This window comes from Pyxicephalus adspersus, chromosome 3 (genome assembly GCF_032062135.1).
Source record: "Pyxicephalus adspersus chromosome 3, UCB_Pads_2.0, whole genome shotgun sequence".
Taxonomy (NCBI): domain Eukaryota; kingdom Metazoa; phylum Chordata; class Amphibia; order Anura; family Pyxicephalidae; genus Pyxicephalus; species Pyxicephalus adspersus.
In genome coordinates, this window is record NC_092860.1 from 122,000,109 (window position 1) to 122,023,736 (window position 23,628).

The 23,628-nt window shown below is 38.3% G+C and overlaps 1 protein-coding gene across 2 annotated transcripts; it reads right to left on the reverse strand.

Moving 5' to 3' along the window:
• Positions 1-401: 401 nt before the first annotated feature.
• On the reverse strand, positions 402-20,807 carry TRMT9B (tRNA methyltransferase 9B (putative)). Of its 2 annotated transcripts, none has more exons than XM_072406200.1 (4): positions 20,416-20,807; positions 9,531-9,685; positions 5,019-5,192; positions 402-3,562 (listed from the first exon to the last, which is right to left on the reverse strand). In XM_072406200.1, the coding sequence occupies exons 2-4, from the start codon at positions 9,682-9,684 to the stop codon at positions 2,547-2,549; spliced, it is 1,344 nt and encodes a 447-aa protein (XP_072262301.1). In that variant the 5' UTR covers position 9,685; positions 20,416-20,807; the 3' UTR covers positions 402-2,546. The 2 variants fall into 2 exon arrangements, with proteins under 2 accessions (XP_072262301.1, XP_072262302.1); XM_072406201.1 differs by lacking the exon at positions 20,416-20,807 and adding an exon at positions 9,851-9,881.
• Between the last annotated feature and the right edge of the window lie 2,821 nt (positions 20,808-23,628).

Sequence of the window (23,628 nt, forward strand, 5' to 3'; positions counted from 1 at the left end):
CCTGTAGAACAAAGCTGGAGTAAAACAGGAAGATAGAGTACAAGAAGTCAATCAGTTCATGTGTTGCAAAGAATCATGCTGATAAGAGGGAAGTGACACCAAGGTAGGAACATCACTGTGCTGTCCCCCCTTACTGTCCAGTCACAGACTGGGGTGGGTCCATGACAGCCTGGGTCAGAGTAAGTTTGTAAATGATGTTGGATGTCAGACTAAGGACATCTAGTGGTTGAAAAAAGTAATACTGGGGTTGGGGATCTGGGCTGAATGTAAAAATTGCAGTAAAGCATATAGTAAGGAAGTCAGATGTTTTCTGTTAGTGCAGTTGATCTTAAAAAAACATGTAATTTCAGATATTAGATATTTATTTCACTTGACACCCCAAGCAATAATTACAACCATGCTACCATTTAAGAACATCTTTCACTTTAATTATGATATATTAATTGAGTTAAAATACCTGATACAGAATAGCAAATAAACTTTTATTCAAAATGATGCATTATCTGTAATTAGGTTAAACACATTGAAATTCAGGACTGAACCACCGTGGCTAATATAAAGTAATATAAAGTGTGGATGAGACAATGACAATAATTTTAACATGTAGTATTGCTTTAATACTCATTTTTATATTAAAAAATAAATTAAAACACATTTACAATAGAGAAACATGCATAGTAAAAATATATGATTATGAGCAAATGGCTAATTTGTATAAAATATTTTCAAGTATTGTGTTTTGCACTAAAAACAAATTAAATAAATAACAAAGGTAGTAAGTTGTTACCATACAAAAACTGAATACATTAAAATATAGAACTAATAACTATCTATGATTATGTTAATCCTAATTATTACACATCATTTCTGGGGTAAACTAAAATCTGGCAATTGCTTTGAACTTGTATAGAGATAGAGGGGTTCCTCCACTGCACCAACCACTGGAATGTAAATGCAGGATTGTTTGCACTGCTTGGTGGTCTGATGTCCAAATTTTACAGTAACTGCTTCTGTAGAATATCATTTTATCTGAATGATTGCGCAGCAATACGACATATCACCTGCTAAATTATGAAACTGTAGAGCCCAGATAAACCATGTTATAGGAAAGTAAATATATCTCATGGAGCTAACATGTTCATACAGAACTGAAGCCTTGCACCAGCTGGAATATACATAACAGAATTTGTTGCAGGTTCCTGTGACTTGCATTTAGCTGCTTTTGCATTCTTATTGACATGTATGGGGTGAGAAGTAATTATAAAGCTCGTCAAAAGTGGCCCTTTAGGAGCTAATAAATTAATGTGGTTGTGTGCACCAAACGAGCTTAAAGCACATGTCCATGAAGCTAATGAACAATTCTCCCAGCCTTTGTCATACACAGACTCAGTTACCCCCTGCAGGTCCGAATTTTAATAACTGGGCTGCATACATTGTGGGAATGTGCCATTGGGAAATATAAGAATGAACTTGTGGAGGGAAACCAAGTTGGTGAACTTGAGAGGAGGGTGAAAAATTTAAAAAGTTATTACATCAACAGAATGACATGAAATAAAGTGGTGACAGCAGCAATGATAAAAGTCATTTACACTGTGTGGATGTCGGCACTTAAAGACGCACACACAGACCTAATACCATGTTGAAGGACTCCTGTCTACATGGATATAGTAGATGTCTAGGTAGATATAATAAAAGTATTTTCCAGGGCTGCCATCTTTATTCTTCTCACTACTTGGTCAATCATTGGCTTGCAATAAGCATAATAATATTAGAGGTTGGGACACCTAAATTTAAACAAACTTATCCTTCACACAGACTATGACAAGTCAGATTTGAATCATATAATACTTACAGTAAGTAATCTGCATCTGATTTATCACCAAGGCTCATATCATTAATTTCACGGGGTGACAACAGCCACAAGGAAGACACAAGTCCTGAATGAGCAGCACTTCCAGTCCATAGGCAAAGTTGGTTTTGGGCTGCCATCCTCATACTTCCTTCACTACTCACAGGGCTTTACTTATGTAACAAGCATGTGCATTTCAAGCAGGCCTAAAAGTTTGTATATGCAACATAAAATGAGTAGTATGATTTTATGTGTTATATCTGAATATAGATCTTTAGCATATCGTTTTCAAATATTAGCAGTAAAGCACTTCCATATGATGATGCCTAGGCAAACTCTCTTTATATAACCATATCAGGCATTTCACAAATAGATAAAATATGTAAAAATCCAATATATCATGAATGCATATTCTCTCCTCCCACCTCCTGGTTGTGACCAATTGATTACACTGAAGCCATTTACATGTGCTCATGAGTCATACTACTCATTTTATGTTGCATAGCCAAACCTTTAGGCCTGCCTGAAATGCACATGCTTGTGGATGTAGTAGTGAAGGAAGTATGAATTGCAGCCCAAAACCATGCATCCCCAAAGCAATTCCGAAATTAGAGATCTCATATTTCATATTTCGATTCTAGCAGGTTCCTTTAAAGCTCACTTGGAGAATGTCGGCTGCCTCCAAATCTTTACAAGATCACTTCTTTTCTGCAATTACACACCAGTTACCATGGTCAAAGCAGCAACTGATAACGTGCAATTCTGGGACGTCACTCTCTAAAAGGCTCCTAAGTTCCCCCTCACGAAACACATGATAATATCTTAAATATGCATTGTAGTCTAAAGTATCAGCTTCCTGATCACTGGCAGCTACTGTTTCATCCAGGACTGAATCGCTAGACTCGGTGGTAGACGTTCTATGCAAGACTGTGCTTTGGTTACGCATATTGCTTTCATTGCTACAAATACAACTGCAGTGCTTGGACTCTGCCCGAAAACTGGCTTGTTTTGTACCATCCTGAGCCAATTCACAGTGCCTCCCATTTTCTGTGTTTGAAGGATCTAATGTTAGGAACCACTGCTGCTTTTCATGTGAACTGTTTTTAATGAATACATCATCATCATCAAAAGTGTGCTCCTTGAGTATTATTCTCTGGTGTCCGAGGTCTAGGCTACAGTGTCTAGAAGGCTGCACAGATACAGTACTATTCACCCAACCACTCATAGGGCTCAGGGACTTCATTTTGTCAATCTGTCTCCGTAAAGAGGACTCATCGAGGGACCGAGAGAAGAACCAGGAACGAATAGATCTCCCAATGGCACTGTAGAGTCTTGTGTCTTCATTAGAAAATTTAATGCAGCATGATTCTGCTGCTATACAGTTACCAGAATGATGTGCTTGTTTAGATTCCAATGTTTGTCTGAGATTATGTAAGTTGATAGTCTCAGCCTCGTTCATTGACTTCAAGGTTGTGTTGTGCTGCTTGGCATTCAAAGCAGAGTTCTGTCTGCTTTCACATTGGCTTGTATCAGAGGTGCGTCGAGGCAGCAAGGCTTTGTTCCATGGCACAAACACATCTTGCTTTTCAAACCTGCGGCTCTTTTGTTCCATGGCCCAAACGTAAAGCATTATCTGACCACCTGGAAGCAAGATTCTCGCCATTTCTTTTATTGCACGAATTCGTCTTTGTTTGGTGGAGAAATGATGAATTACTAGGACCAAAAAGAAGTTATTAACAACTTATTAATAAATGACTTTACTTATAGGGCTTTTTTATAAAACAGGGAATCTGACATTCCATCAAACACTGCCATTGAAACACATGGACCTGGAAGATTCTAAAGGAATACAGTAGCTCATACAATAAAAAAGTAAAAGCTTTATAAAATGTTTCATGAGCATTCAAGTACACAGGAACATTATATGCGAACAACTTACTAGTAATTGTATAATGTCACCATTTTCTATACACTACATGTAACTGCAAAAAATAAATTACCCGTATTAAGGGAGCAAATCAAAAATATATCTATTACAGAGTTAAAGAATGATTGCATGAGACATGGACAAGACAAAGGAAATATATTGTTTGACATGAACAAATGGTTTTTAAGCTGGGTTTGATTCTGTCCATCAATACTCTACAGTATGAAAATTCATTATCACTCATAATAACCTTCCTGTTTGCTACCACTTTTTAAAAAACATTGAGCTGCACATGGTGAGATGCTAGGATATGCCAGGTATCTTGGCATTCCCTGGGGCTGCAGGAACTGAATGAATTCCCAGGAGCATGTAACCCAAATGGTGGCACCTGCGATGGAATGGGCAGGTGACTGTATTTAAAAAATTTCAGTCAAAATGGTAAGATTATTTTATTGCAGAAATAAATCACCTGTTACTTCTGCAATAAAGAGCCTGCCTGGTCTAATTTTTTAAGGGTTTACTACAACTTTTAAAAGTTGTGAAAGTCTTGAAAAGTTCATATTTTGTTAGAGTAACATGTGTATAATCATACAAAATCTTTATAACCTAGTTGTTGAACTTCTTTGTTGGTGTATTTTTACTTTTGCAACTCTAATACTTTCAATTCAGTATTTAAATATGTAGTTTTCAGGGTGTTTTGTGTTCCAGAACGCTGCCATAAGCAAACGGAAATACCTTGCCCACTCATTAGATACTACCAATTTCATGTTTCAGCAACATAAATAACACAGGTAGTGGTCTTGCTGCTTCAGCCATTAAATCCCTAATTATACTGATTACTGGTGTTTGAATATAGCCTTACAACAAGTTATGTAGGGTGAGTACATAATCCTGCACTGGACATGTAGAACAATTGAGAGACTCCCTAACTCTCCCTGTGTAGATATTTGGCCTACAGTTGGTATGTGTCCTCTGATCCACATACAGATGTATTTAAAAGGCAGTATTGTTCTTTATTCTTTACTTTCAGAATATTTAAACCAAAGCTGTCCAACTCCTGTCCTTGAGGGCCGAGATCTGGACATGTGTGTTAGTATTCCTCAGCAGCAGTAAATTTGATAAGTTGGGGTTTACAAATGACTCTTCATGGCTGCAGCTGAACAGACCTAACTTCAGGGAATATTTTAATTCAACATACAATAAATATAAATCATTAATTATTTCTAAGTTGTATCAACTTACCTCCAATAGAGATGACTGTATCAAAGCATCGGTCTCTAAACGGGAGATTCAGGTTGTCACACATCATGACTTCTAGGTTGTTATTTCTTCCAATCTCCACTAAAGGCTCACAGTAATCACAGCCCAGATTATAGGTCTCGGTATTCACACTCAGGTACTTCCCTGTACCACAGCCTGCAAAGGGAAAACAGATTTATTTTACATTTCTTGTACTACCGTACAGACCTGGAAGCATTCTCACCTAGGTGCCCATAGACTCATTTTTACAGCATAACAAAGTATTTTTTCTTCTGGAGGTGTGATTATATCATCCAAACACGTGCCGCATCCCCAGATATTACTTATATAGTTGTAGAGCCCAAGAACATTGATTTATTAAAGCTCTCCAAGCCTGGACAGGATACACTTTATCAGTGAAGCTGGGTGATCAAGCAAACCTGGAATGGATTTCTTCAAAGTCATTTGCTATTTGCTAGCTATGTTTTTAATCCTGGAACAGATCCATTCCAGATTTTCTGTATCACCCAGCTTCACTGATTAAAGTGTATCTTCTACAGTCTTGCAGAGCTTTAATAAATCAGGCCCTTCATGTTAATGACTTAATTTGTAAATACCAATTAAATTATTATAATTAAATCACAAGTTTTTCTCTCATTCTGATACAATTATTTATTTCAAATCATTGAAAACAAATGATGTTTACAATGATGTTTTTGTTAATATACTCAATTTTTTCTCCACAAAGTCCACTTCTATAATGAGAATAATTAGGGATGTTAACTTTTATATGCAATATTACAGAGTGAGCTGTCCCTTTCCCTTGCTTATAATGGAGTTTTAAGGGGACTGTCTCTTTTTAGGGAATATATTTGATTGAGAAATATATTTGATTAGGTAATTAAGTAAGTAAACTTTGTTTCATATGAGTAAATAATTTTTCAAATCTATAGTATATTATTATTAGTAAATATTCTGAATAATGAAGATATTTATGCATGTAATTTGTAGATCTGAATTGGCTCCTGATGAAGTGGACTTTGTCTATGAAGTGCGTCAAGAAAAAATTAAAATTTGTATTTATAATTTAAGTAGTTAACATAAAGTGCCTAAAAAGTTCCAAATTTTTAGATTTTTACAGCATTCATCTTCTATTCCACACCTACATATGTGTCTGTGTATTTCCTCCAGGAATAGAATATATTTATAAGGAGATGTACACATGTGAGATGATTCTTGCCCAATACAAACAGTCAGGCTCGTCTCTGGTGTACAGCAGTTGACAGAGAATAACCGACAGAGAACGACAAGTCAATGGAGAAGAGCACAGCAGGATGCCACTCACTCATTCTCCTACCTCTTCTCTCCATAGAACAGAACAGTGCTGTGTGTACAACGCTTGAACATTCATCTGTCGCTCTTTTGTCGCTGGAAACCATCATGAAAGGTCATTTCCAGAAACAAAAACTGAATATGTACACAGCATAATACAAGGAAAAAGACCCTTCTCAGAAGCTTATAATGGAATCAGACATTCCCAGTGAAGTTAATTCTATTTCTAATTACAAGTACAAAAACAAGTTCTTTGCTGATTTTTCCCCTTTAAATTAATAACTAGGATATACAGAGGTTAGCAAGAGAAGTGCACCGTGTTAACAGTCTAATGATGATTCTTTATGAAAGTGCCAAAAGATTCAGAATTGTGTTGGATGTCTGAATTTCTTGCAATGCGTGTTCATCCTCCCACCGCTACAATAGGATATAGTACTACATGTTGGTTAGCGGATAGAACCGCAGCGACCAGTAAGAATAGGAGTCACTGCCTGCCATTCAGGGGATAATTATTTTACATTTTTATTTTATTTTTTTGCCAGTGACATTTTCCTTTTATTTACAAAGTTCTCCATACCTGTCAGTTACTGGGCTGGCATTCTTGAAACACTGCTTCATGCAATGATACAGTATTACACAGTTATATATTGAGAAAATGCACAAGGTATGCCATTGTGACAAGAGGCCTAGTTTACAAAGGCAGTCTGGAACAGATTGGTATCACTTCCTAAACGTAAGGTAACCACAGCCGCAAGACAAATGCTTTAAGCACAGTGCTTAACCCAGAAGTTTTTTTAGGCTTGGTGTGAAGAAATTGTAGGCAGGTGGAAGCCCCTGAATTGTCACCCAACTCTTAGGTAATCACCAAAAAACAGCCAGGTGGTTGCTGAAAAGTGCTGGGTGCTGCGCCCAGCTAAAAGGGGCTGGGGGGAACATTGAAGCACCATCTCAATGAACAGGAGATGCTGGGATAGATGAAGACAGAAATAAACTTCTCTATAACTAATTTTCATGTAGCTTATTCAGTTTATAAAAGAATTAGAGCACTTCAACAAAATGCAAGCGAGAAAAACAGTTAAACAAGTTCTGTATACAGTAGGTAATCTGTACAATACCCTATTACCCCTGACAATGCTAAAATGAGAACAGAGCATTCAACCTTTCACAATCCATTTAGCAAACAATGGGCAATAAAATAATAGAAAAACCCTGTCACTGAAAATAGACTTTTAGCACTTTTACCCAAGCCATGTTAATTGGAAGCACAAACAATGTGTGAAGCAACCAAAAGCCATTAATAGAACAGGATATAGCAAGTCTCTGCAGGGCTGCGGGAATCAATTAATACAGGGAAGGCTTTTAATAGAAAAGCGCTGTGATATAGTGATGTGTTAAGTATGCAAGGGTATAAAAATCATCACACTCATTAGCAGATTTAGCAGACTTTTATTTTCTATGTTATTGTGCAAAAAATGTCTGTTCATTTTTGAAAATTTACTAAGAAATACGTTATGTATTAGAACAGTGTTTCTCAACTTTTTAATATGGGAAACCTCTGCTATATTTACTATATCCACAATGGGTTGATGGTCATTGGGCATAATGTCACCCTTACAGATAGCCAAAAAGATCAATGGTGTCAGAAGCAACTGACTGAGAGTCACAAAATGCTCATGGAACCTCCAGCAACCTCCGGAGGAATCCTATTTCAGAAACACTTTATTAGAACATATCTCACTTACATTCCATACTCTTCCTACATCATTGCTTACAAAAGAAGCTGGGTTCACCAAGACAGACTCTGCCGGTCGATGACACGTGGTGCTCAGTTTTCTGTTACACTTGCAAAAAATGAGGAAGGTCCCCCTCTAGCACCACAATGTGAGCAATGGCCAAGAGGAATAGGGAGAGATCAGGTGATAAGACTACTTGTCAATATCTTAACCAGAGGGAAGAAAGACTGCAAGACTATGAATTAGGGTAAGACATAATTATTATTATTATTATTATTATTATTATACAGTATTTACATAGGGCCATCATATTACACAGTGCTGTACAAAGTCCATATTCATGTCACTAACTGTCCCTCAAGGGGGCTCACAATCTAATGTCCCAACCATAGTCATATGTCATTTATACAGTCTAAGACCAATTTTTGGGGGGAAGCCAATTAACCTCACTGCATGCTTTTGGAATTACATTCTCCCTAATACATGCTCCCCGGATCAAAGGAGATCATATACTTAATATGTAGGGGAAAGGGACACCTACATTTTAGATACACACTTCAAAGAGTAATGCATTTACACTTTGGGCTTGTTTGCACTACAGCTTGCATGTTATTGTTCACATACAGCATATTTTAACATACTGCATTGTGGGCTTTTTTCTCCCTCTAAGAGTACATTTTCAAGTAAGGTTGCTTCCAGCAAACTCCAGAATGTTGTGTTGATTTTCTAAAAAGGAGTTATCATAATGCTCAGTTTTCAACGACCGGATGGCAAAGCAGGTTTGGACTTTATACAAAGACCTGCAACATCACCATAAAAGTTTTGTTAACTACACTAAAGTATCTATTAAAAGGTGTCTTAATACGTATGTTGCCAGGGTTATCAAGTCCTGGCAATAAATATATCAAATAAATACAAGTCCAGTGCCGTATATACATTGTACAGTGTACATACACATATGCTCAAGTATAAACCAAGATTTTCTTTGCTTTGAAAATGCCCTTATACTCAGGTGACACCTAGTGGCATTGCATGAAACTTCACCTTAAACGGATCAAAACTGTCAAAGACAAGCTGTTTGTAACACACTTTAAATGAGAACATAGCACCATCTACTGGTGGCCAACTTACATGCACAAAATGTAAAAGAAAATAACTCATTACTCAATAACTCAAAACTACCTAAAACTTAAATGGACAAATTACTTTTAAGGAGAAGAAAGATTTGAGTCATGTGATTCTAAATATTAGAATTCATTCATCAGTACTAATTTTACTGTTCATTTTGAAATTTAAACAACACAGCATGTACAGATTACATTGATTATAATTAAGAATGAAGATTAATAATACAAAATATTGTATAGGTAACTATTGCAGTTCATTTGTTAAATTGAACTAGAAACGGAGCAATGTAGACCCAATAAATTTTGGCCGCTGGCCGCCTTACCTATATCCACAATGAGACTGCCTGGCTTTTGCTCCAGCAGAAACTGTCGAACCTTTGGCCAAGCTTTACTCTGCACTTCATTGAAGTATGGAGCTGTGCTCTCATAGACGCTGTGCACATGTTGATTTTCCAGCTGGGCAGCTTCATAGTCCATGCTGAAAGAGAGAAGCCAACATTGCTTAGTTTAAGCAATAAAAAGTAATGTTATATATATTATATACACCAATATCAAAGATAAAAAAACATCTCATCTAGAGAACATCTAACAAATCAGCTGAAAGATTAATTTTCATTAAACAGAAAAAAATAAGATTAATTACATTGACTTGTTTGGCACAATGTTCAGACATTTGTTTTCACAGACACCAATACTGGAAGCAGACAAAGAGAAATCAGATACTGATAACAAGCTGGTTTTAATAATTACAATAATCCTGTTTGTGTCTTGCTGTGCGGCTTATCCATAAACCCCCACACAGCGCAACTGCTCTGCTTTTTCTTTCTGGGTCGGATACTTTTAATTTTTAAAGGCTATAATATAGTCCAAAGACTTTAGGCAACCCTGTACTGAGAATATAGCAAAGAAGAGTAATTGTGATGTTATTATTATCTTGTATTTATATAGCACCGACATATTACACAGCGTTTTACAAAGTCCATAGTCATGTCACTAAATGTCCCTCTATGGGGCTCACAATCTAATGTCCCTACCATAGCCATATATCATTACCACAGTCTCAGGTCAATTTGGGAAGAAACCGGTTAACCTAACTGCTTGTTTTTTGGAATGTGGGAGGAAACCAGGGTACCCGGAGAAAACCCACACAAACACGGGGAAAACCTGCAAACTCCATGCAGATAGTGTTCTGGCTGACATTCAAACCTGGGACCCAGCGCTGCAAAGACCAGAGTGCTAACCACTGAGCCACCAGGCAGCTCCTACTTGTAGAGCGTCCACCCAATCTGCAGATCCTATACCGTGAACCCCCCTGAAAATCCTGTTGGCATGGGGTTAAGTGCACATTTCCAAAGGTAGCAAGCAACACATTTTGAGAGAATGGTACTAATAAACTTTTAAGCAGAGCTTGAACTGCAATGCCCAACCCAAAAAGCACCCCGTACACAAGGCATAACCCTAAAATGAACCCTTCTCACTACCACAATCCTAATATTATTATACAACATAATCTTAATCCCTTGTCTGCAAACACATTTGTGCCAAAGACAAAACCTCAATGCATGTAAAAAAAGAAAGCAACTCTTAAAACATTTGCCACTTCAGCAAATATGAAGTTGAAAGAGTAACATAAAGGCTGTATAGACTTGGACAAATATAGAACACATAATGCATGCAAGCAAAAGAAAGTTACAGATTTATCTTTTTTGATCAAGTTTTGGTTTCACACTTATAGAGATAATTTTAGTAATTGTCCAATTGTCACTCATCCTCCTGTCATCTCCTCACTTAACCTGCAGACATGATTTAGGTGTCATTTCTACTCCTCACATCTTCTTCACACTTCTCCAAGAATGTGTCACTTGTCACTCATCACCCACACATCTTCTTCTTCCCGACAGGTAAAGTGTCACCTGTCCTCCTCACATCTCTTCTGCTCCAGACACGTATCAGGTGTAACTTCTCTTCACTTCTTCTCCCCGCTCCCAAGATATATAATTTCTACTGCTTCCTACTCTTCCTTGTATACATGTCCTTCCTGAGGGGCTTTTTTAAAATCTTTTTGACTCATTTTAATGCACCGCTGAGAGAAATAAAGAGAATATTTGTTTCTATTCATTCTAAATATAGATCATTCTAGCGCCTCTTAGAAGGTCATGCTCTAAAGTTCTTTCCTGGAAAAATGACAGAATCCAGAAAAAAAATCCTAAAGGCTTTACAAACCAAGTGACATATTACTAATTTTTTAAGATATAACAGCGCAAATAAAAAGTACAGTAAAAAGTAAAAAGGGCTATCTTTTAAGCAAAAATGTATTTAGAGTATGTAGACATATTTAAACTTTCTTCTTTGGAAGACCATTAACCAACCCTCCAATAAAGTCATTTTTCATCTGGCTAAACAAGTGGGAAACCATTTCTGCCTCCACCAATATGGCAACTCGGCAAGTGCTGTATGTGACATACTGGAGGCTTTCCAACTCTTTATATTGTACTGTACATAATATACTCACCGGTTTACATGTTGTGTTGTACATGACATAAACTGGGCAGCCTAATGCGGTACATGGTACTAATACATTAACTAAACTAAGAAAATGATTTGACAGAATTGAAAAGCTACAAAACAATATCTGGTCGTTGACGTATATATTTCCATTTACAGCTAGAATAAACATGGCCACAAAAATGGAGAGAAATTAGGCTCTCTTCTCTCTCCAGGACTGGAGGAGATAAACTATCATGGGAAAACCCTGGTAAACCAGCAAACCTGGAATAGATTTCCTAAAATCATTTATATTATATGGCAAATGTTTTCAATCCTTGACCAGTTCCAAACCACGTTTTCTGAATCATCCAGGATCTTCCATAATAGTCTATCTTCTCTAATCTTGGAGAGTTTTACTAAATCAGGCCCATTGTGTATAGTAGAGAGGCATGAGGCACTGTGCGTAAATAAAAGGGATGCGGCACTTCGTGTAACAGGTACAGGGCACCTCAAGTAGAAGACAAGTAACAGAATTATAAAGGTTCTGCTTGCAGAAAAAAAGCATTTAATAGAAAAGTGTGAGCCCCTATGAGTGTGGTGAGGCACAGCAACTAGCACAAAGTGCAATGTGAAATTGTGAGATTGTCAATACGCACTGTATGCAATGCAAAGGTATGAAGGAGAAAGGCATGAGGTACTGATTTTTAGGTAATTGTAACCAAAATACAGAGAAAATGTCTTGTCTAATTCATAAACAATAGCTCTATTTATAAAACAGGGAATCTAATATTCCCTCAAACATCTCCCAGGTCCATATGTTTCAATAGTAGTAACTGATTCCCACCAGGGAATGTTTGAGGGAATGTCAGATTTCCCATTTTATAAACAGAGCTCATTGACATCCACATGCTCCTTTGACATCACAAGCTGAGATAAGCAAGCCATTCCACAAGCAACAGCCCCATGTAGCAGTAAGGCTATGTACACACGTGCAATAATTGTCTTTGGACCAGATCTTTAATGAATGACTAACGACTGCACGATGCATGAACGAGTGCTGTGCATACAGCACCATTCTGCTCCGTGGAGAAGGGAGGGGGAGAGCAACAGAGAGGCACACCGCTGTGCTCTCTCCACCTTTCATTCCATTACGATCATTTGTCATCCATTGTCCGTGGATCCGCCAGGACGGTCGTTCGGACGATGAATGACGAGCGCTGTACACACGTAAGATTCTCGTCTGATATCAGCCCTGAGCCTATTATCGGAAGAGAACAATTGCACGTGTGTACCCAGCCTAATAGAACAATGATTCTCTAAAAATCCAGAACAATTTTATATTGAGTGGTAAGAAAATGGGTACAACTGACTGCCGAATGGCTCTCCAGTGCTACCTTGACAACATTTAAAATAACAGTTTAAAAAAACAAGAAATGTATTATTTCCTCGGAATCTGTGTCAGAGGAGCCAAGATTGGAAACAGAACCTGCTGCACTGAATATATTACTTGGTATTACCATTGACATATTTGGCACAGCTCATAATGTCTTGTGTTTTATAGGGATCTAGCACCAGTAGCTGTTATTAGCTTCAATAATAATGAAAATATTCTAAATCATCTGTTGTACCAATAATGAAGACGAAACAATTATATTTCCCAATCCTTTTGTTCTTTACAAAAATAACATATATTCTGTACAATCCTTGATGAAGTGAGTCACGTGGAAAGAGTCAATGGGGCTGATTTATTAAAGCTCTGGAGAGGATTCACCTTCATCAGTGAACCTGGGTGATCCAGCAAACCTGGAATCGATTTCTTAAAAGTCATTTGCTATTTGTTAGCAAATGTTTTTAATTCTAGACCATGTCCATTCTTGGTTTGTTCACTTCACTGGCAAAAGTGTATCCTCCCTAACCTTGGAGAGCTTTATTAAATCAAGCCCAATGCACCAAAAACTAACTATCTGCCTATCTGAGGTATAATAGAGAAGACTTATATTGTGACAGCAGCCCAAAAAAAGTGAAGAAATGGAAACATTTTAGTCACCAATAATGTTTCTGCGGCTGATATATTCTGTTGTACCAACCTAAAATTACTTGTTCCACAATGAGTGGGGGAGGCCAACTTGCTCAAGGATCAGGGCTTAGCTCCCTTATATCGGAGGTGTCCCTTAATAAATGGTGATCAGATGACTGGTGGAGTTATAATCAAGACGCAGCAAGTACACCATTTCATTTCTTGCAAGACTAAATGTGGAACAAGGACATTTCTAGATTTGCCTTATAAGACAGTAAATCTTTATGTTTTGTGTCTCAAGTCTAGGAATAAACCTTTAAATGTTTTTCTTTTTGCAAAATAAAAAACATGTTCACATTTTGCAATGCTTGTACCAATGATTATACCTAGAAGTAAGTATCTATAAATAACAGTAACATAGTGAGAAAATAATAGTTTCTACTAACTTATTTCACTTTGTTCTTTTTACAAGCTGCAGCATACAAAGAATAGAAGAGAATAGCTATCATTCTGAAAAATGTTATCGCTTAGAGGGACCTAAAATTATATAACAGTTTTTCAGCAGATGGACTTCCACTTGAATAGCCGCGTCCTGCAAGATCACATAGCTGTGGCAAGCAAAGCAGTCCAAATCCGCCACAAACAGCTAAATATTGATTTTTTTTCTCCTTTACACATTTCTGTATTTGCAAGATAAATGCATATATCCCGGAGGGACTGAACAAATGACAGCTGTAAACTGACATGACATGATTTAGTTTACGAATGTTACATCTTCACTGAATTTACAAAAATAAAATAATTAAATATTGTGAGACATAAAGATAAGTCTATGTTTAAAATACACAGACATCTGAAATGTTTGGGTGTAATGGTTTGTAATCGGAGAAATGGCTAAAGAAACTGGGGTATCTATGTCACTCTTATCCTACACATACATGTAGAATCCATGCATACGACTTGATTTTTTTGGATTAAAGATAATCAACTGAATTTGACATCCTACTGGATTGAACTTGTATTATTTTCCCCTAAACTCCATTGACAGTGGTATACCAGAGGTGATCACTGCAGAATCCAGATATGACCTGAAATCATGGTCATTTCTTGTTTATAAGTACTTGTTGTTGCGTGAGGGAAAAAAACTTTTTACATTGCTATTTACCAATACTTTAAAATCAATTTATAAAGCAGTGAATCTGACATTCATTCAATTACTGCCATTAAAGCAGATTCTCCATCAGGGAATGTATCAGTGAATGTCATGTTTACTGTTTTATAAATAGACCTCTCTGTGCAGTCCTAAAGGGAAAAGTCCAGCCATACACAGAACTATTCACATCAGTCTCTACCACCGTTTCAAGTTACCATCTAACATTACAACAACCATAGAAAAAAGAATGATGGTGCCAAATTAGTCACAAATAGGTTAGCTAAGTTTGTTGTAAAAGTGCATATGCTACAAAATGATAAAAGAGAAGAAAGGTTTGCCGTGCTACGCCGGTCACTGAAATACAGGCATGGCTGAATGTTGTTTTATTAAGGCACTGAAATTATGTTTCTGGTACAAAACAAGGTGTTCTTATTTATAAAAATAGTGACTTTTCACAAAGCAAACACAATAAAGCAAAATGTGTAATTATAAAACAAAGTGGGGCTAAATCACAGTGTGGAATAGTAAATGTGAATCATGTTTCCTTGGCTTCACTCTTTGGCTTCCTTTTCATTGTTTTACCTCCAGTCAGTACTGATCTTTATTCCATATACCTTTCAAACATGATAAAAAAATAAAAGTAATACACAACTGAAAAAAAACAAATTATATGCAAAGCTTTTATTAGGGATTCCCCATGATAACATCCCCAGTAATGATCCCCCCTACCATAACAAACGAAGAAGTAGAAAGAATAAAAGTCCCTACATAAACCTACTGCAGGTAAAACAAAAACACCTGGAGGTGCCATGGAAGAACTATGAAAAAGTAATAACTGCTAAGATAGTTTGCTTTATCCTGGAACTCTTTCTAGAAGATACCAACCACCTGTGACATACCATAAAAAGGCACCTGGCTAAGAAATCATATAGATAATCTAAAATAAATGCATTGTGAAAAATAAAAATATTCCACCAGGAAAGAACAATATAACAGACATATTAGCACTTTGTAATGGAAATCCACAAATTACTAGTCATCTCTGTGACATTCATACATATACATAAAAGTGGGATTTCTACCACACATTGTATCCTTACACCTGAAACAATAGAAAGAAGTGTGTTACTTTCTCATGTTGAAATAATAAATCATTATTGATTAAATAAAAATAAAATAATGATAAATGATATCATCACAAAAATAAAGTGTAGCCTCTTTGCTCTCGCCGGCACACTATCCAGAACTAATGGTCCACTTGACCTAAAATTTTGGAAGACATTCTTGGCTCTTCCTACATACAGGCCTTATGGGCCATGTGGGCCACACACAACCTTTCCCCCTCAGCTACCTGGCCTAAAGCTCCAACTCCCCCTAATACTCAAATACATGGACCCTTTTATTATCATCAGCCAGGTGTGTCCTAGCCACCATCAATTACTGACCTGGGAGAGGGATGGAGTTTTCTTTAATTTCTTCCAAAACCCTCTGGGCCTGGGTCCCAAATAAAGAGCTGCAAATATACAGCACAACCATTAGGCACAGCCTTATCCAGGCCTTTTTAAGGTCTTTCTCAGGTGAATTTGAGGAAATGGCTGTCAAATATTCCCTAAAATTGGCCTGACATGCTTCCTTACACTACAATGCCTATTTAGCAATGAGTATTTGTTTTGCTTGGATTATTTAAAGTAGGCAGACTAGATTTCTGAGAGCAATTGGCAAGAGCCAATTATTGGGACTTCACTATACTGGACCCGCAGTATCAATCAGCACACATAAAGCTTAGAAATGATGACAAAACCATTTCCATGGTAAAAGACATGTACTAAGGGAGTGATCTATGTGACTAATGGCATCACAATACATTACACAATGAGTCTTTCAGGATGAGTTTTAATTAGCAGGACCAATACACCACTCTTTCTATCCCTGACAAGGTTAAAAGGTTACATAGCAAACACCATGATGCTGTCATGACTTTCTGTGTGTCATCTTTTATGGATTGCTTGGCTGGCTAAACTATTGGCTTTTTATTGTACTTTTTTTATCTTGTCACATACACTGCTTACCTTTAAACAAATAATTACTTATGACTACATAGACTGATCAATGTGAAAGACAATGCAAACTGACGTGATTCACAAGGATTTATTTGGCATTTATATATTTCCAGGATCCTAGCATAAAGTTATATCACTACAGCAGTGTGAATTTGTAATCCTTGGTTGTTCTCATAAGTGGGGTGATCTTAGGGAATTAATAGTACATACTATTACCCATAAACAGAGGCTGAGAACATCTATAGCTCTATGTTCAAAATAATTTCATGTCTATGGCAGTAGATATATGTTAGTGTTTTTATTATTATTATTATTATTATTATTATTTTTAATAAACAGGATTTTTATAGCGCCAACATATAACGCAGCGCTGTACATTAAATAGGGGTTGCAAATAACAGACTAATACAGACAGGGATACAGGAGAAGAGGACAAGCTTATCTTCCAAAGAAATACAGAGACAACATTGCATGTGCTAAACTCAAGATAAAGACACAAATGAATGCATTTATTAATTCATATTATATTACCTTTCTTTAAAGCAAACAGTAAGTACCTGACTATGATTAGGCACTAGTCTTTTAAATTACCTGTAAAAAAGTATAGAGCTCAGGGTGCAAAAGGAAGCAAAACAATCTAATCAGTATATATATAGACAAGAAGCCTTCTAAAGAGAAAAAAAAGTAAAATCCAAGCAAAACATATTCAATGCCCAGACACCTACTGGGGTGGGTCCCTGACAGTCTGGGCTCAGAAAAGTAGGGTGAATGTTGCTAGCTGTCATTCAACCTTGAAAACTGAGGACATCTAGAGGCAGAAAAGAAGTACTGCAAAAGTTGCCGGTTTAACTGTAACTACTGTAAGAAAAGCATATTACTTGTATTTTTTAAATAATATTATAGTATGTTTCTATCCCCTCACCCCATGGAGCTCTGCTTTAAAATTGTTTTAATGTATAGAACAAGAACATACTCCCTAAATCAGTATTTAGTACTTAACATGTTCAGATGTAACATATTCACAAGAAGGTTTATTACATGATATTGCATAGTAAACATATATCCAGGAAAGTACAAACATTATTCCACAATTTAGCCATTCATTTATCTTTTACAAAACAAGTTACATACAGAGTTTTATTATTTTACTGTTGTGTCAATTAGCACTATCAGCTACTAGCAATCTGCTTTAGATTTAGGAGCTCAGTTTTATCCTAATTTCAACTCTGCTGATATTCTTGAAGCTTTGATCCAGCTTTGAAACTTACCTAAAAATGTGATCAGCTCCAGGCAATAGAACCAGGTGCAAGCTCCAATGCCGGAACTCTGCCAGCCCTACTGGGAACTATCAGGTGTTTCATTTGGCATCCACCACCGAAAGGAATGGGGGGGATACACAATCCTGTTACCTGTGTTCATATCACTATATCCAGTCTTTATTCCTTACACCCATCATATTTCTGGATGGAAAGTGGGGATACACAAGACAGCAATTCTATGCAGAGAAGGATCACACCAAAACACATGAAAGGCAAAATACTGTGCACCTCTTTATGGATTTCTATGTGCACCCTGTGCTACAAAGAGTCTCCCATCTCTCAATAGAAGATCAGTGTATGTGTCCCCTCTGCATACCCTACACTGCACATCTCCAATTTCTGACCGGAAGACTTCTTTATGTGTCCTTTATGCATCCCCTTTGCTACATAGCATTCCTTCTCTGAACAGAAGACTCTTTTATGTGTTCTCTATGCATGCCCTAAGTTACATAGCACCCACCATTTCTGGCCGAAAGACTCCCTATGTGTCCTTGGATGTTACATAGCATCCCAAATCTCTGCAGATAGGACCTCCTAATGTATTCTTCATGTATGCTACATAGCATCTCCATTCTATGGACAGAGGATCAGTCTAGGAGTCCTCCATAACAGCTCTATGCTATATAGCATTTCCAGATCTTTTCAGATGTGTCTTCCATGCATGCCCTATACTACATAGTATCTCCCATTTCTGGTCAGAAGACCTCTTTAGGTGTCCTCTATGGATGTTCCAAGCTACATACCATTCCAAGATCTTTGTATGTGTCTTTTATGTATCACCTAGGCTACATAGCATCTCCCATCTCTGGTCAGAAGACCTCTTTAAAGCGAACCTAAATTTCACTTTACATAAAACCGTAGACAACCGTTTTATGTAATATGAAAATTCTTTTTTAGGGGTTTTTGGGCGTTTTTTTAAGTGCCACACTTTTTCTTTAATAATAAAGAAGGTGCAGCACAGACCCCCAATTCTCAACCACCTTGGCGATCAAGAATGAATGGGAGCGCAAAGCCTCCTGGGATACCTACGTCACGCATCCCGGAAGGCTCTTGGATGCTCCTTTTCCTGAGAAGAGACAAATGTGCCGATTTCACGCATGCACAGTTAGATCAGGAAGTTTTTTTTCCAGCCTACGTCACCCGATCTCGCGCCTGGGTAGGTGATGTAGGAAGAAGAACCAGGAAGAGGAGGGGGAGATGGCAGCACCTGGCGCGTACGTATGCCAGGACGACGTGGGACCCGATGAAAAAGACCTTCCGACCGATTGACTGTGCTGCAGGATTGAAGGTAAGTGGATTTTTTTTTTTTTTAGGCATTTTTGAGTTTCTTTTTAAGTGGCCCTATACAGTATAACATGTCTTGTTTCTGGCCAGAAGACCTCTTTATGTGTCCTGTATGCATGCCCCATGCTAAAAAGCTCATCAAGACCCATGTGTCCTCTATGCAAGCCGTATTCCACCCAGCATCTCACATCTCTTCCCCAGTTTTATTTTTAGTTCTAAAAATATGACCAGAAAATGGAGAATGTAGCTGAACCTAAGCACAAGGCTCCACTGGCCCAGGGGTCACCTTTCTGGAATAGCTCCTATGAATGAAATGAAGATGAATGATACTGATAACATACAGAAAGGATATTCTTTAATAATCAGTGGAACTCCAAATATTGCCCTGTAGGCATGGCAATGATGGATGAATTATGCCTATCATCCCATCCTTATATCTGAATGCATGAGCCGCAGGGTGAGGATACAAATGCCCGCACATTCCAATAACATGCATGGCAAAATCATTTTCCAAATGTCACTGGAAGGGGAATCATGTCAGATGAAAATCCAAGAGTTCCATGCTATGAGGCTTATCAGTGCTACAAGATGAAAAATCTGTCCATGTGTTTTAGTAACTGATTCTCCACCAGGGAATGTTTCAGTGAATATCAGATTCCCTGCTTTATAAATAGAGCTCTCAGCACTAATACATGATTTCTCAGTTACATGCATGCTACATAAACTCAATTAAAAGTTGGCAGATATGAGGAGTCTGTGCATGCCCCTGATGCCCCCTGCTTGCATGGCATGGCTGATCGCCTGGTGACAAGAAGGTGACAAGTATGTGTACATGATCGGCACAATCACAAGGCATGTATAGGCGCAGCCAGGGATTGTACGACTTACCTGCTGGGGGTGGCAGCCTGGGATCGCTGTGTGTGCAGTCAGTGGGCAGCATTGTGCTCATGGAGGCTCAGTCGGCACGGATTGGCATGTGGCCCCTCCATAGCTGGGTGTTGCAGATGCTCGCACAGGGATGGGGCCCCCAGCAGACCGGTAGCAGCAGCTGAAGGTCAGGCTGATCCCAGTGTCGGTCCAGATGTGCAGGCAGGCTGGAGGTGCTCCCTGTAGTAATGCTCAGCACATCATGGAGGGGGTGGAGGGGATTGCTGCTCATGTGACCTTGCTTCTCTTTTCCTGGCTGTAATCAGCTCTGCAAGGTGCATTCACATGACAGTCAATGGAGCAAGTCCTCATCTATTCCTGGAGCTCAGCAATCTGCTTCCACTGAGTATTCAGGTCATCAGACAAGCAAGGATCTAATGAAAAATCAGCCATGTAACTCAGTTCAGATGGGCGCTTGGCAATTGTGCGGTTAACCGATTGCAATTTCAACTTCTATGCCCATGCCATGCATTCATCGCCTAAACAAAAATGTAAAACCGCCCTGCGGTTGTGGTTCTTTAGCAAATGGATCAGGGGTCTGCTGTGTTTTAGAACACTTTCAACGTATTGCAATATTGCATTTTAATGGAAGCGTTCTGCAGCTGATCTCGCTCAGGCAATGTATATAGCATCCTAAAGCGTACCTAAACTCACAATTTTCACTTTACATATAAAGGTAGACAACCCTGTTATGTAAAGAAAAAATTCTGTTTTTTTGTTTATTGCAAAAAAAAAAAGTTTAGCACTGCCCCCTAATTCACGATCGTCTAGACAGACCGCAAAGCCTCCGGGGGATACCTACATCAGACATCCCGGGAGCATCTCAGGCATGCGGAGAGGGAGCCTTTATGTGAAAAGGGGGAAAAAATGCCAATCTCACCCATGCACAGTGAAATCGGCATGTTTTTTTCCCATCTACATCACCCGATCTCATGCCTAGGTCAGGTGACGTAGGAAGAAGAAGAGGAGAAGTTGGCAGCACCCACACCGCTTTACGCTAGGAAGACACGGGACCCGATGGAAGAGACCTTTGGACCGATCGACTGGGCTGCAGGATTAAAGGTAAAGCTACGTACACAAGTCAGATTTTTATCGCCCGATAATCAGCATCGGCCAATTATTGGGCAGAAAATCTGCCGTGTGTACAGTCGTTGTCGTCCATCGTCCGAAAGACCGTCCTGCCGGATCCACGGACGATGGACGACAACCGATCCTAATGAAAGGGAAGGGGACCAACGACAAAAATTGCAGGTGTGTACGCAGCTTTAGTGGATTTTTTTTTGTTTTAGGGGACTTTTGAGTTTAGTTCCTTTTAATTAGAATAAGTGCAGCTGCACTACATGTAGGTCCAGGCAAACATAAATTATTTTGACTTATCTTTTTAGTTTGTCCTTGAATGATGTGTTAATGTGGCATGATAGCTATCATTATGGCCTATGCAGGGTCCCAGGTTTAAATCTCAGCCTGAACAATTATATGCATGCAGTTTGTATGTTCTCCCTGGGTATGTGTGGGTTTCTTTAGGTCACTCCTCTAGATTTCCTCCCAGAATCCAAAAAATATGCAGTTATAGTAAATTGGGTTTCCCCAAAAACTGGTTCTATTGACATAGAACTATATTAGGGCCATTGTGAGCCCTTTTGAGGGACAGTTAGTGATATGACAAGGGACTTTGTAAAGTACTGTGTAATATGTTGGTGCTATATAAATAAAAGGTAATAATAATATGTGGTTTGGTGAACTGGTGCTGTTTACTGCACGTCTGATTTTAGCTATAATCTATTCAATATGAAGCTGCAATAGACAGCAGACTGTTTGTGTAGTTAGATTGTCATGGTGTAATATAATCCCTTGGTATGTAAGGATTATACCTGTGAACGGCGGATTCATTAAACAGTGCACCTGTTTTTGTTGCTTCATCATAAAAACTTCCCAGTCATTAAAGCCCAAATGTACTTCCAGTTTTAGTCCACTAAATGCATTCCAGGTCCATGAAAACCAAGTGGTCTTTGTACATTGGACTATTGGCCAGCACAATGTCCTGGCCATTTGCTGCCCTAACCTACACACACTGCTGGCTCCCCATTCATGTAAACCGGGGCAGTGGTGTTTAATAGGTACAGGTTGCTAAATAGAGCCAAAAAAGTCCTGTGACTGGAAAACTGGTTATGCAAGTTTGACTCCCCTAATCCCAGGGCATTATCTGTTTGTTTTTTTTTTAGAGAGAGCCCCATGGGAAATCCTGGACAGATCAACCATTGATTTCTGCTGTGCTGCGTTGCCTTCATAGTCCTGAAGCAGGTGCGGAGAAAAGTGGTGCTGCCATACCATATGCTCCTCAACGTTTGCAAAATACTATAGTTTGAGTTCTTTGGAAAGCAGCCACAGCCCAAATATAAAAGCCTGTCCCCTGCTAGTATGCTGCAGAGTGGTCTCTCTACGAAGAATCAGAGCTTCTTAATCAGGAGCTTTAGCTTAGATGAAGAACAAGTCATCAAGGTATTTATGTTATTGCATTTTATGATGATTACTCTGAACTCACCTTTTGAAATATTATCACCTGTCTATATAAAAAGGAGTTTATTTAGGTGTTCATGGAAAGGGATACCATCATCTGAATATATTTGTCGTTTTTGCTATTTTCATAAAGTCTACATCCCCCCCTCCAAAGCACAGCAAATGTGGCTCTTGAGTTCTCATTGCTATCTCCAACAAAGCACTCCCCATGCTGATGTGTACCACAATCTTTGGGAATATTAATGTTATAAATGTTTTTGGTGCCTTCTGACTTATCACACTGCTTAACCTTAGACCCATATTTATCAGAGCTGGCCGGGCAGTACTGGGCTTATTGGGACAGGATGGCTGATGTTTTCCAAGGAGAACCTTGTAAGTAAGATCAGGAGAATGACGATTCTGCAGTGACGGATCTCTGTTTTCCCTCCCACATTGTATCATTTCCTATTAAAACTTCAACACATTCAAAATGTACAGAAAATTCTGAAAGTTGGGACAGCTTTATTGCCGTTATGAACCCGCCACACCAAAAAGCAACTCTGTAAATGCTTTCTGTAAATTACTGCAACATTGTGCATGGAAGACTTTGTAGGGGAGATCCTCCAATTTCCTGACCATTTCCTAGTTCCCTGCTCCTAAATGCTATGGTTCTTCATT

Coding starts and splice junctions, on each gene's coding strand:
- TRMT9B (XM_072406200.1), bottom strand. CDS start 9,684: ATGGACTATGAAGCTGCCCAGCTGGAAAATCAACATGTGCACAGCGTC. Junction 5,193..9,530: donor CAGTCTCATTGTGGATATAG/GTAAGGCGGCCA, acceptor TTCCCTTTGCAG/GCTGTGGTACAGGGAAGTAC. Junction 3,563..5,018: donor TACAGTCATCTCTATTGGAG/GTAAGTTGATAC, acceptor TTTTGGTCCTAG/TAATTCATCATTTCTCCACC.